Source organism: Quercus lobata, chromosome 8 (genome assembly GCF_001633185.2).
Source record: "Quercus lobata isolate SW786 chromosome 8, ValleyOak3.0 Primary Assembly, whole genome shotgun sequence".
Classification (NCBI taxonomy): domain Eukaryota; kingdom Viridiplantae; phylum Streptophyta; class Magnoliopsida; order Fagales; family Fagaceae; genus Quercus; species Quercus lobata.
The window spans coordinates 20,488,946-20,502,757 of record NC_044911.1 but is presented as its reverse complement, the minus strand read 5'-3'; the positions used below and the strand labels follow the sequence as shown (position 1 = coordinate 20,502,757).

At 34.0% G+C, this 13,812-nt stretch overlaps 1 protein-coding gene across 2 annotated transcripts; it reads left to right on the top strand.

Moving 5' to 3' along the window:
• The first annotated feature begins 456 nt into the window (after positions 1-456).
• LOC115955910 (choline transporter protein 1) lies at positions 457-13,475 on the top strand. 2 transcript variants are annotated; one of them, XM_031074307.1, is made up of 10 exons: positions 457-842; positions 7,106-7,464; positions 7,728-7,873; positions 8,737-8,920; positions 9,595-9,668; positions 9,755-9,868; positions 10,796-11,152; positions 11,742-12,002; positions 12,583-12,810; positions 13,087-13,475. In XM_031074307.1, exons 1-10 carry the CDS (start codon positions 658-660, stop codon positions 13,279-13,281), a joined length of 2,103 nt encoding a protein of 700 aa, XP_030930167.1. In that variant the 5' UTR covers positions 457-657; the 3' UTR covers positions 13,282-13,475. The 2 variants fall into 2 exon arrangements, with proteins under 2 accessions (XP_030930167.1, XP_030930166.1); XM_031074306.1 differs by lacking the exon at positions 457-842 and adding an exon at positions 3,589-3,821.
• The last annotated feature ends 337 nt before the right edge of the window (positions 13,476-13,812 follow it).

The following is a 13,812-nucleotide window of genomic DNA, read 5'->3' as shown; positions in this document are numbered from 1 at the left end:
TTTTTTTACTGGGTTTAGTGATGGGTACTGAGAAAAAAAAAAAAAAAAAAAGATGCACCGAGTGACAGGTATGGGACCCACAAATAGTGTGAAAAATATTGAGTGATGGAAAGTGAATGATGGTGCCAAACGGGTGTGAAAAATTAAGTGATGAATGATGAAAATTGAGTGACGGAAATTTAGTGATAAATTTTTTGCATCCAAACAGCCTCTTAGGTCCATTACATTTAGTATATTAACCCCGTTGAAATAGTGACACATGTCTAAAAATAAATTTTTGTAATTGTATCAACGTGTAAGCACTACACCCAAATCTAACCCCAAAATTTTAGCCGAGACTCCATAAAACAAGCCGAGCCAACTCCATTACTTACTCCAATAACTGAATCTATCTTAAGCCGCCTGACATAAATTCTGAATACACAAACTTTTTATACACTATCTTTGTCTTAAAATCAAAAGTAAAGTAAAATTATTAAACAAAATATTCCAAATCTAAAACCCTTGCTTCACTCTCTCACAACAGTTCACACCATCCTACCTTCTACTCTACTACTGTCCCTTAAACACATTATCCCTCCCTGTCTCTCTGGCTGCGTGTGTCTCTAAAATTCTTTTGCTTTTGAAGGTTTGATAGAGAGTCTGAGTGTGTAGAAAATGAGGGGTCCTCTGGGAGCTGTGATAGGGAGGTACCCATCAAGTGATGGGAATACACAAATGGGTGGGATCATAAGGCACAATAGGAAATGCAGAGATATTGCCTTTCTTGTGATCTTTATTGCCTTCTGGGTTGCTATGATTGTCAACTCTAGCTTTGGGTTTAACCAGGGAAACCCATTAAGGTAAAGAATCTAGTACTTCTACTGTACCCTCTCTAATGGGTTTCCTTTTTCTAGCTCTTATTTTGCAATATCTTTTATGGGTTTCTCATTTTTTGCCCAATGTTTGTCCTTAGCTGTTGAAACGAAATCAGAGCAATCACTACATATATCATTTACATTTTAGTACTTAAAGTTGATACCTTTTTAATTTTGCATATTTTATTGGTCTGTTCTAGTGATTTTTGAGGCACAATTAGTGTTTCTCGCTATGTACTTTGGTTTAACTTTATTTTGTTTTCTTGTCTTTGTTGGTATGGTTGAAGATATATAGGAAAGACATCTCATTTTGATTATTTTTTCTGCTAGAATATGAAAACTTAGCTTTTTTTGGTATAAGATAGGAGAGTAGTTCTCCATTGAGTTCTGGCAGCAGTACTGGTCATCAAATGTTACTTGATTTCTTTGTTATTTGCAACATTTCAAAGAAATTGATGTTAAGAGAAGACGGCAATTGTGTGTTATTGTGATCTTCTTAACATAACGAATTCGACTCAACTTAGTTAAGGAGTTGCTTTATGCATAATTGCGTTGTGTTCCTTTCTTTCTGCATTGCCAAGCTGTTTTAGTTGCAAAAATAGGGGAGAAAGAAGGAAAAGTAAAATTGAGTCAAATAGTTGTATGAGCAACTGCTAAGGTGAGTTCAATAGCAACTTAGTGTTGAGTCATTTATTCCTATTTATGTATTTAGGGAGATGGCTACCGATAGGTAATTGGCTTATTGATAATTGAAGGCCTTTAAAGTATTTAGGAGTTGGTTTTGTTCATGTATAATATATACGCAGGGCTATAGTCTGCACTCCATGAAATCAATTCCTACAATCATTTTTACAAAATATCTATGCACTTTTTAGTTCAAGTGTCTTATATATAATTTTTTTTCCTTGATAAGTAGTTCAAGTGTCTGACAGTTGAATTTGTGTTGGTGATGGATCATGAAGATCTACATTTGTCCTTTACTAACTTGTTAAGGGTCATATCTATAGGTTTGTTTGTTACACTAAGCTCTTATTAAATCTCCACAATCAATCCTCCTATTTGTCCCTTGGACAGACAAGATGTGGTACTCGTGAAATATCTAATGCTTGCAGAATTCTGCATTGTTGATTTTTGATATATTTGTCTCATGGTTTTGATTTTTGGTGAAAACATATTGATGAATATGAGTGGCAATAACTCAAGACAAAAGCATTGATTGTTACTTGTTATGTATAAGGTATATCCTAAAGTTTAAAAAACCCTTTGCTCTAACATTAATTAATGCTAACATGTTGATCTCACTTATCTTATTCATTGGCATATAATAGCATGTTGAGGGAATGAAAAAAGGTAGAGGAAGACCCAAAATAACATTAGTAGGAGTAATAAAAAAGAACATGTCAATTGAGGAAGTAATAGAGAGCATGACTTCATATAGAATAGAATGGAGGAAAAGAAAACAAGTGGCTGACTTAACTAATAAAAATACAAAAATTTGATTTTTAAGTCCAAACACAAGTTACAATCTAATCTCAATTACCAAATCAATTACAGTACTAATAAAGCAAATAACATAATCGTTTAGTAATAAAGTGGAAAACCAAAGAAGAAGTTCAACGGATCTGGGGGTAATGCACCCCAACTAGGCAATTCACTATAAAAGAAACAATTTACAGATTAACTCACACAACCTTTGTCATTAGACTCTACTCACCCTACAGACAACTTAATAAGATCATCACAGCAACTCCAGATCCTTTAAACTTCTTATATACATTACCCTCCATGAATGACACATCTACTTCAAGCTGGAACTCTGGGGTCACAATGCATGCACTGATGCAGGGTTGAGAATTATGTGGTTTCAGCTAAACATGGATTCTGAAGGTTCTGAACCAAAGTTATGTCATAAATATGCAAGATTAAGAACTAGAATCAATAGGTTTTATGCTTTTGAAACAACGGAAAGGCTCTCAATAATACACAGTAATATGGGTATATTCCTCAGCTGCCTAGAAAGATATGCTTTTAAGTATCTATATGTAGGCTAAACAAAGGTTGCATGAAACTTTTCAAAATTGAACTCGGAAACAAAGTCTGATTTTCTCGCTTGGGCAAACGAAAGGTGAAATTTCTGGTTGAGTTATTGTGTCTCTTAAGCAAGTCTTTAGTTTACTTGAGCGAGAAAAAGGATTGCTCAAGCAAGTTCTTCTCATAGATTTGACTTCTTTTAGCAGCTTCAACCTTGACTTGTTCTTCAACAAATGACCAATTCTTACAACTCTTTTTACATATTACATTGTCAATGGATCTTGCCAATCTAAATCCCAAAAGATAGCTATTCATTATTTTCTTTCTCTCTTCTTAATGATATGAGTATGGAGTATTTGTCTTACTAATATCTGTGCAGTGAAACAAAAATAATAAAAAATAAGAAAGAAAGAAAGAAAGAAAAGTGAGTGTGTTATTGAGAGTTAGCTATATTATTAACATCCTTGCTAAGTGACACCCTGATGATGGTGTTTCTGTATCATGCATGTGTCACCCTTGCTATAAAATAAAAAGATACGACATGAAAATTCTATTATATAAAAAAAAAGATTATGAAGACCTTAAACTTTGATATGCTCAGGCTATAAAACATCACGATAAACGAATACGTGAGTGTGTACCAATTGATGTTGTATTGTCTTCTTACAGCATCCTTCTTGCCAGGCAATGTCCTCTCTAAAATTCTTTTGCTTTTGAAGGTTTGATAGAGAGTCTGAGTGTGTAGAAAATGAGGGGTCCTCTGGGAGCTGTGATAGGGAGGTACCCATCAAGTGATGGGAATACACAAATGGGTGGGATCATAAGGCACAATAGGAAATGCAGAGATATTGCCTTTCTTGTGATCTTTATTGCCTTCTGGGTTGCTATGATTGTCAACTCTAGCTTTGGGTTTAACCAGGGAAACCCATTAAGGTAAAGAATCTAGTACTTCTACTGTACCCTCTCTAATGGGTTTCCTTTTTCTAGCTCTTATTTTGCAATATCTTTTATGGGTTTCTCATTTTTTGCCCAATGTTTGTCCTTAGCTGTTGAAACGAAATCAGAGCAATCACTACATATATCATTTACATTTTAGTACTTAAAGTTGATACCTTTTTAATTTTGCATATTTTATTGGTCTGTTCTAGTGATTTTTGAGGCACAATTAGTGTTTCTCGCTATGTACTTTGGTTTAACTTTATTTTGTTTTCTTGTCTTTGTTGGTATGGTTGAAGATATATAGGAAAGACATCTCATTTTGATTATTTTTTCTGCTAGAATATGAAAACTTAGCTTTTTTTGGTATAAGATAGGAGAGTAGTTCTCCATTGAGTTCTGGCAGCAGTACTGGTCATCAAATGTTACTTGATTTCTTTGTTATTTGCAACATTTCAAAGAAATTGATGTTAAGAGAAGACGGCAATTGTGTGTTATTGTGATCTTCTTAACATAACGAATTCGACTCAACTTAGTTAAGGAGTTGCTTTATGCATAATTGCGTTGTGTTCCTTTCTTTCTGCATTGCCAAGCTGTTTTAGTTGCAAAAATAGGGGAGAAAGAAGGAAAAGTAAAATTGAGTCAAATAGTTGTATGAGCAACTGCTAAGGTGAGTTCAATAGCAACTTAGTGTTGAGTCATTTATTCCTATTTATGTATTTAGGGAGGGAGATGGCTACCGATAGGTAATTGGCTTATTGATAATTGAAGGCCTTTAAAGTATTTAGGAGTTGGTTTTGTTCATGTATAATATATACGCAGGGCTATAGTCTGCACTCCATGAAATCAATTCCTACAATCATTTTTACAAAATATCTATGCACTTTTTAGTTCAAGTGTCTTATATATAATTTTTTTTCCTTGATAAGTAGTTCAAGTGTCTGACAGTTGAATTTGTGTTGGTGATGGATCATGAAGATCTACATTTGTCCTTTACTAACTTGTTAAGGGTCATATCTATAGGTTTGTTTGTTACACTAAGCTCTTATTAAATCTCCACAATCAATCCTCCTATTTGTCCCTTGGACAGACAAGATGTGGTACTCGTGAAATATCTAATGCTTGCAGAATTCTGCATTGTTGATTTTTGATATATTTGTCTCATGGTTTTGATTTTTGGTGAAAACATATTGATGAATATGAGTGGCAATAACTCAAGACAAAAGCATTGATTGTTACTTGTTATGTATAAGGTATATCCTAAAGTTTAAAAAACCCTTTGCTCTAACATTAATTAATGCTAACATGTTGATCTCACTTATCTTATTCATTGGCATATAATAGCATGTTGAGGGAATGAAAAAAGGTAGAGGAAGACCCAAAATAACATTAGTAGGAGTAATAAAAAAGAACATGTCAATTGAGGAAGTAATAGAGAGCATGACTTCATATAGAATAGAATGGAGGAAAAGAAAACAAGTGGCTGACTTAACTAATAAAAATACAAAAATTTGATTTTTAAGTCCAAACACAAGTTACAATCTAATCTCAATTACCAAATCAATTACAGTACTAATAAAGCAAATAACATAATCGTTTAGTAATAAAGTGGAAAACCAAAGAAGAAGTTCAACGGATCTGGGGGTAATGCACCCCAACTAGGCAATTCACTATAAAAGAAACAATTTACAGATTAACTCACACAACCTTTGTCATTAGACTCTACTCACCCTACAGACAACTTAATAAGATCATCACAGCAACTCCAGATCCTTTAAACTTCTTATATACATTACCCTCCATGAATGACACATCTACTTCAAGCTGGAACTCTGGGGTCACAATGCATGCACTGATGCAGGGTTGAGAATTATGTGGTTTCAGCTAAACATGGATTCTGAAGGTTCTGAACCAAAGTTATGTCATAAATATGCAAGATTAAGAACTAGAATCAATAGGTTTTATGCTTTTGAAACAACGGAAAGGCTCTCAATAATACACAGTAATATGGGTATATTCCTCAGCTGCCTAGAAAGATATGCTTTTAAGTATCTATATGTAGGCTAAACAAAGGTTGCATGAAACTTTTCAAAATTGAACTCGGAAACAAAGTCTGATTTTCTCGCTTGAGCAAACGAAAGGTGAACTTTCTGGTTGAGTTATTGTGTCTCTTAAGCAAGTCTTTAGTTTACTTGAGCGAGAAAAAGGATTGCTCAAGCAAGTTCTTCTCATAGATTTGACTTCTTTTAGCAGCTTCAACCTTGACTTGTTCTTCAACAAATGACCAAGTCTTACAACTCTTTTTACATATTACATTGTCAATGGATCTTGCCAATCTAAATCCCAAAAGATAGCTATTCATTATTTTCTTTCTCTCTTCTTAATGATATGAGTATGGAGTATTTGTCTTACTAATATCTGTGCAGTGAAACAAAAATAATAAAAAATAAGAAAGAAAGAAAGAAAGAAAAGTGAGTGTGTTATTGAGAGTTAGCTATATTATTAACATCCTTGCTAAGTGACACCCTGATGATGGTGTTTCTGTATCATGCATGTGTCACCCTTGCTATAAAATAAAAAGATACGACATGAAAATTCTATTATATAAAAAAAAAGATTATGAAGACCTTAAACTTTGATATGCTCAGGCTATAAAACATCACGATAAACGAATACGTGAGTGTGTACCAATTGATGTTGTATTGTCTTCTTACAGCATCCTTCTTGCCAGGCAATGTCCCACAGTGGTGTGTTTGTGTTTTGCATGTAAAGCAGCAAACAACTAAGGATTTTTGTTACTGTAGTTTGCCTTAAAAAAAAAAAAAGAATTATGTTAAGGATCTTAAACTTTGATTAATTATATGATTGCTATGAAGTTGTATATTATATACTTCTTTGACATATCTACTATAAATATAATATTATATATGGCTTGTTACTTCCTACAATCAAAAGATGATTGCTCGCAAAAAGATAACTTTTGTCCCTGCTGTCCAAAAAGGATTATGTAACAAACTTAGATTCAAGCTATCATTGTTTTACTATGATTTCTGTATAGGGATCTTTTCATCTACTTTTTCACAGTTACTTTATTCTATAGCCCACGATATATATAATATTGGTAAAATAAATTCTCTTCTTTTATTAAGGGCATAAACTTGTTGCTGGTATTGCTTGCTTGTTCAAATTTATGCAGTAGCTCTTCTTATTTTGGCTATGTATTATCTGTGTTTGTGTGTGTGTGTTTTCTCCTTGTGATTAATTGTTCTGTGGCTTGACAGGCTTACATATGGACTGGACTATAAAGGAAATGTGTGTGGCGACAAGAATGCACAACCTGGACTTCGACAATTGGAACTTAGATATTGGCTAAATCCAAATCAGGTTTATCAAAGTGGTTTGAAAGGCAGTGAGTTTAAGTTAGCCAATGCTCGGAGTATTTGCTTGCTGGATTGCCCTTTCGCTTCTGAAGATCAACTAAATTGGGTCTGTGATTATCCAGAGGGAGATATCCATCTCTCAATGGACGATTGGATTGATAGGAATTATGATTATTATGAGTTCCTTACACCAGAAATGAGGAACAGCTCTCTTCAACTTCAGGGTCCTTGTTACCCTGTAATATTTCCAAGTGTAAATGGTATTCTAACTGACTCTTTTAAGATGCGATTTTGTGGTCCATTTCCTGTTCAATGTGTGCATATCTTGTTTAATTATTTTATCATTTATAATGTGTGTGTATACAAGGTTCCTACATGTATATGTGATGTTGGTTGCAAAATTTTTATCAATGGGACAAGATTTTGGAAGCTCATGGAGATAACTTTTGCCTATTATATTCTTTTGATTTATATTTGTTTGTCTTCTACTTTTACATCATAAATTTATTACTTCTTTTTACAGTTTATTGGAGCTGCCAGTATATTGCTCGTGCATCAAACATTTCGCTGAGGCATTGGCAACAGATGGGTGGGGTGAACATTAACGAAGACATCATTATAGACAAATCCATTCACAGGTCCATCAATTCTCGGTCATCTGTTTTAAAGGTTGACCTTTCGTCTCAATAGTCCTTTATGATAATAATGGTTTTGGAATTTCATGCAAAGTATATTGATTACCTGTTTACATAGTTTTCTGCATTGTACTTTGTTTTTACTGGCATGTTATTTTTTAGAAAATCAATCTTGGTATGATTTGATTTAATTCGATGACATCAATTTGTGTTGGGGTAACCATTAATGCCTATTAGTGGGTAAATGGAATCATGAGCTCCCTCTATGCCTATTTAAAAGATTTTTTATTCTATTTGTCTACTTCATGTTTACTTGAGTTTTTTCTCTCTCTCTTTTGAATTTTTTCTCTCTCTCTTTTGAGTTTGTTTTACTTCTAAAACCTATGTTATTTATTTATTTATTTTTAAATAGGTGTCTTTGATTCTCCCTGGATATTGCATTTGGTCATGTTCTGCTGACTATTTTATGTTTTAAGATTTTTTTCTTTTTTTTTTTTTTTATATATTATTATATAAATATGTGTTTTTAAGAAAGATTATAGACACACAAACATGCACATTTTTTGATATTCACAGCTCATGGCTATGGTAATAAAGGCATCCCCATTCATAGAGTATTAGACCAGCCGATCCTTGTCAATAAGGATTTCTGAAAAAGGCTTTTCTTGAGAATCTGAGCGGATAATGTGGGGGTTTACTCCTATTGATTGGTTGGTTATTTGACAAAGAGCCCGTCAATATAGCCTCTTCCTTATCCCATCTGAACTTAATTTATGATTTATATGTTGAATATAATTTTCTCATAATTCCTTTCTGTCTAATATGTATCAAATGTCTTGCCACTAACCGTATATGCTTTGTGCATTGTAGAACTTATCGAATATTGAATTTTTGCAGAGATACATGGCTGATATTGGAAAGTCGTGGCCAGTATTGATTGTCTGTGGAGGATTCTTGCCATTGTTTTTATCAGTGATATGGCTTCTGATGATTCGGCATTTTGTTGCTGCAATGCCTTGGGTAACGGTTGCTCTATTTAATGTCCTCATAGTATCAGTGACAATGTTTTACTACTTAAAAGGTCAGGAGATGATCTATTACCATTCTTTCCTAAGTTTTTTTTTTTTGGGGGGTGGGGTGGTGGGTAACAAACATTTGTGGTTCATTTGGAAGGAAGCATTTGAATTTGGACTTCATTTTTAGTTCAAACAGCTTGAATGAAGTATGAAAATTAGAAGTTTGTTCATTGATGTAATTTATTGATGATTTAAAGCCTTAATAGTATGTGAATTCGAAATTACTAACTGTGAAATTTATTTCAAATTTATTCTCTCTCTCTCTCTATCTCTTAATAACTCAACGTTATCTTGCGTTGTAAAATTTTATATCAACTAGCAATTTATACTATAAATTCCTATGTAAATTGCTTGATTTAAATGCTCACAATATGATAAGTGAAATGTTACAGCAAACTCCTCTTTTTTCTTTAATACTCAACCTTATCATGCGTTGTTGAAATTTATACTATAAATTACTATGTAGATCCCTTGATTTAAATCCTATCATTTAAATACAACCTTGGGTGACTGCCATAATAAGTAATAACTTACAGTTGGAATTTGATGGAGACTCTGCTAAAGATAAATTTCAGATTGTTGATACTTGTTTGGATTCAAGCATATTGAAATACAGTATTTGTGCACTTAATTTCTAATGTGAATATCATGCTGAAGTTATTGTCTTCCTTGCTATTAGCTGGATGGATAGGGAACGATGCCATCTCCCCCATCATTGGTGAGCATGATCCATACATTCGTATATTTGGAAGGGTTGGTATCATCATCAACTGAAGTCTTCATACTGAAAGCTCCCTGTATATGTATTTATTTGTGACTTATTAATTTTCATCTTTCAGGAGATTCATCATATCCGTGCTGTAGCTGTTCTTATGACCTTTATTATGATTGTCTCTGTTCTTACATCGATTGCCATTGTCCGCCGCATCCTTATGGCAACCTCTGTCCTTAAGGCAAGTATTATGTAAAATTATTGCGTGAAATCCAAAATGGTAAAGGACTTTTGTTGTTTAAATGATGATATAATTTTTAAAGTGCACCAGGAGTCCAATGAGGCACAGATACTTCAAGGAAGTTTGCTGAAATGTATGGGATATTTGTAAAGGATACTACCAATTCCTGTTGTTAGACGGTCCAAATTTTGACTTAGGTCAAACTTCTGTTTGCCTTTGGCTTTTCATTTATATTTAAGAAATACATAAAATAGAGGAAGTAATAAATATTTTTTACACATTGATTTACATAATAGCATGTTATTATGGATCGTGTCACTTTAGAGGCTTCATAAGAGTGCTAAAGAAGACATGGTTTGGCAAAGAAATACGGTCACAGCATTAATCTAGGTGCAGCTTTGGATCATGATGATTGCTAGCTTTTTATGTCTTGATGTGCTTCATATACACATCATATTTCATGCAAACCTTTGGAGTGTCACTTGTGATATATAACCTTAGGTAGGATGCCTCCTGTGCTTCAAAAGTTGTGTTATTCTTTAAAATGAATCGAAAGAAAAAAAAACACATGTCAGTTGTGATCTGCATCAGAGGTTTCCGTTAAATCATGCTTTCTCTGTTGTCATATTGAGCGGAAACACTTCTATACCACTGGTCAAATGTTGCTAGGGTTAAGCATTTTGGCATAGGGTAATCTAATGCTGGGAAACAATAAATAAATAAACATTTGGTGCTGAGATTGCCAATGTTACATTTGATTTTCTAGGGAAACTCCTTTAAATGTGTGTTTTCCTTTCTTGTGCTTAAATACTTGATCTTGTTTCGTAATCAGCCACAGCTTTGGGTCAATCATCTATGTAATCTTGGGTGCTGAATATTTTATTTCTTGCAGAAATTAATTACTTCAATGGTTTAATATGTATACAGGTTGCGGCAAAGGTCATAGGAGAAGTTCAAGCGCTCATAATTTTTCCAATCATACCATATACCATCCTTGCAATTTTTTACATGTTCTGGTTTTCAGCTGCTCTCCATCTGTTCAGTTCTGGTCAGGTTGTCCAAAATGACTGCAACACCAACTGCTGTGCTTATGATCTTGTGTCAAAGCGGGTCAATTGTGATCATTGCTGCGGTTATAGCATTCACTACACTCCTCATATAGGAGTTGCCATTCTCTTCCACCTATTTGGATGTTACTGGGCTACACAGTTTTTTATAGCATGCTCATCAACAGTGATTGCAGGTTCTGTTGCCTCCTATTATTGGGCTCGTGGTGAAACATCAGTAAGTTACTTAGCCACATGCACAAGTTACATAACAAAGTGAGATTTTTAAAATTTTTTGTGGTTTTATACATATATGTTCCTCTCTTGATTTTGACTATGAGAATGGAAACAATTTAATATGGAGACAGATATTGAATTACGGTTTTACATGTTAAACCTGATTAAACAGAGTGGATTCTACGGCTTTTTCTAATTTCACAAATTAGGAAATAGAATCTGAGATTATTTAATTCTAGCATATGTTCTGTTATTTCCCCCTGGATTAAGCAAGATTTTGGGCTTGGTTTAGAGAATGATTTAGGTCTAACTGTCAAAGGGCCTAATTTTATTTATGCAGTTCTTTTTGGGTTTCAAAACATCGTATGTGGATCACATTATGCACAATAGACTAATGACTTTTACTCACTTCTAAATAGTAGAAGATGGTGCTTGTCCTTGATAATCTGCAACTTGAGTTACTCGAGATTTCATTTTGGGGTTTTTATTTATTTATTTTAACAAAAAAAAGAAAAAAGAAAAAAGAAGAGAAATTGAAAAAACCTTTTGCATTTTTCTGTTGTAATCACTTGCTACTTTTACCAATGCAGCCAGAGATTCCATTTCTTCCTGTTTTTTCCTCCATGAAGCGGCTTATGCGATATGGCCTTGGCTCTGTTGCCCTTGGCTCCCTGATTGTTTCATTTGTGGAATCTCTCCGCTTTATGCTTGAGTCAATTCGTCGCAAACTGAAGGTTTCTAGTACCACCCCTCATAGCTATATGGGCAAAGCGGCATTCCATTCATCTCGGTTTTGCTTCAGGTGTATCGAGTGGACTATCAAATCAGTAAACCGCAATGCCTACATTATGGTAATTTAGTAAAAACTTGTTTCTAGAAAATCTGCATACGTGGGTATGCATGCATTCAATTCATCTCCTAATTTCCTTAATTATTTGGTCAGTATGGAAGAAAGGTAAAGTGCATTCTTGAGTACCCTCTTCTACGTGATTTGAATGCCAGGAGGGATTGGTTCTCCTAATAACACTTGGGAGATGTATTTCTAAAAATGATATAGTTGTAAATGAGAAAATAATGCATTTAAAATTTATTCTCACCAATCACCATGTTATGATATATCGTAGAGTATACAAATGGTAAATGCTATATTGTTTCCTCTTTTCTGAGAGATTTCCACCATCAGTCGTGGGTGGTTGAATATGACGATGGATGATGGAAGTAGAACAATAAAAAGTGGAATAAAACTTTCTCCATTTTAGTTGTTACTTGTGGCACCTAATTCCATAAACTTCTATTTTACTTGTGGGTGTATCAGGAACTCATTTCAGGTCACTGTTTAGGGCCATTCACAATTCATATGTTGAAGCCATGATTCATTTAGTTACTTTAATGCATGCATGTGTTTCCTGATTGTCTGCTTGTGACTTGCAGATTGCCATCACAGGTAAAAGCTTCTGTAAGGCTTCTGAAATTGCAACTGAATTGATCATCAACAACATCCTTCGAATAGGGAGGGTGAATGTGATTGGAGATGTTATCCTATTTCTTGGAAAATTGTGTGTCAGCCTTTCAAGTGCTCTTTTTGCTTTCCTCATGTTGGATACCCACAAATACAGATCTGCTCATAACAAGATCTCTTCCCCAGTGTTTCCTGTAGTGGTATGCTATTTCTTTTCTTTATTTTTTCTCCAATGATTGTTTTCTAATCAGATCTTCCATAACCCTTTACTTTCACCCAAGTAGTTGAGGTACGAAAAGGATTGGGAAAGGAAGCATCATTCTGGAACCACATACAACTTTTGATGTATAGATTTTATGTCAACATCACTAGGGTTTCTTCATCATCTGTTATGTGCACTTGTCTTTATGACTTGCAATTTCATATACAGTCAGTTATATAATTAAATGTGTGTACTTCTATTCATGTTTGAGCAGGTGTGCTGGGGTCTTGGTTATGTTGTTGCCACTCTTTTCTTTGCAGTGGTGGAGATGTCAATTGATACCATCATCCTCTCATTCTGCCAGGATTCTGAAGAACACCAAGGGACAGCCCAATATGCGCCTCCCCTTCTCATTGAAACTCTTAATGACCAAAATGAGTTGCAGAGACTCACTCAAGGTCCCCATTAAAGTATCTCAATGTATAATTTTGTTCACATTCCAGAATTCCAGAAGTTATATATATTGTAAGGTGCTGTTATTTTTGTGCTTTTCCCCAAAATTTTCAGTTTCTCCCTGTATATGCTTCATTACCAGAGAAAAGCATGGGGGAAAGGGTGCCTTTGATGAATTTTTGCAAAATCAATGGATCAGAATACAAGAAACTGATGGAAAGGGGTTTTTGCAAATAGTACAAAAGTGCATTCAATCTTATACGAAGTGCTCAGTACAGGATTCATATTTAGAAAACTTGTTTGTCAAAGATTGATACCTCCAACAAAACTTGGCAGAAACACAAGCGAAATGCTGTCCTTCATACCTCACTTTTAGGATTTCACGTGAACTGAGGGAGATGATTAAAAGTGATTAACACAATATCAATCCATTAAACAATCCAAATTTAAATACATTAAAATAAATTGGAAAACAAAAAAATCCGAGTAATAAAAAAGTGTTCATAAAATTCGTGTAATAAAAGTGTTTATAAAATTTTGCTAAATG

Bases quoted from the DNA above. Each gene is read 5' to 3' on its own strand.
- LOC115955910 (XM_031074307.1), top strand. From the start codon at position 658: ATGAGGGGTCCTCTGGGAGCTGTGATAGGGAGGTACCCATCAAGTGAT. The intron at 843-7,105 runs GTAAAGAATCTA...GTGGCTTGACAG, and splicing joins AACCAGGGAAACCCATTAAG to GCTTACATATGGACTGGACT. The intron at 7,465-7,727 runs GTATTCTAACTG...TTCTTTTTACAG, and splicing joins AATATTTCCAAGTGTAAATG to TTTATTGGAGCTGCCAGTAT.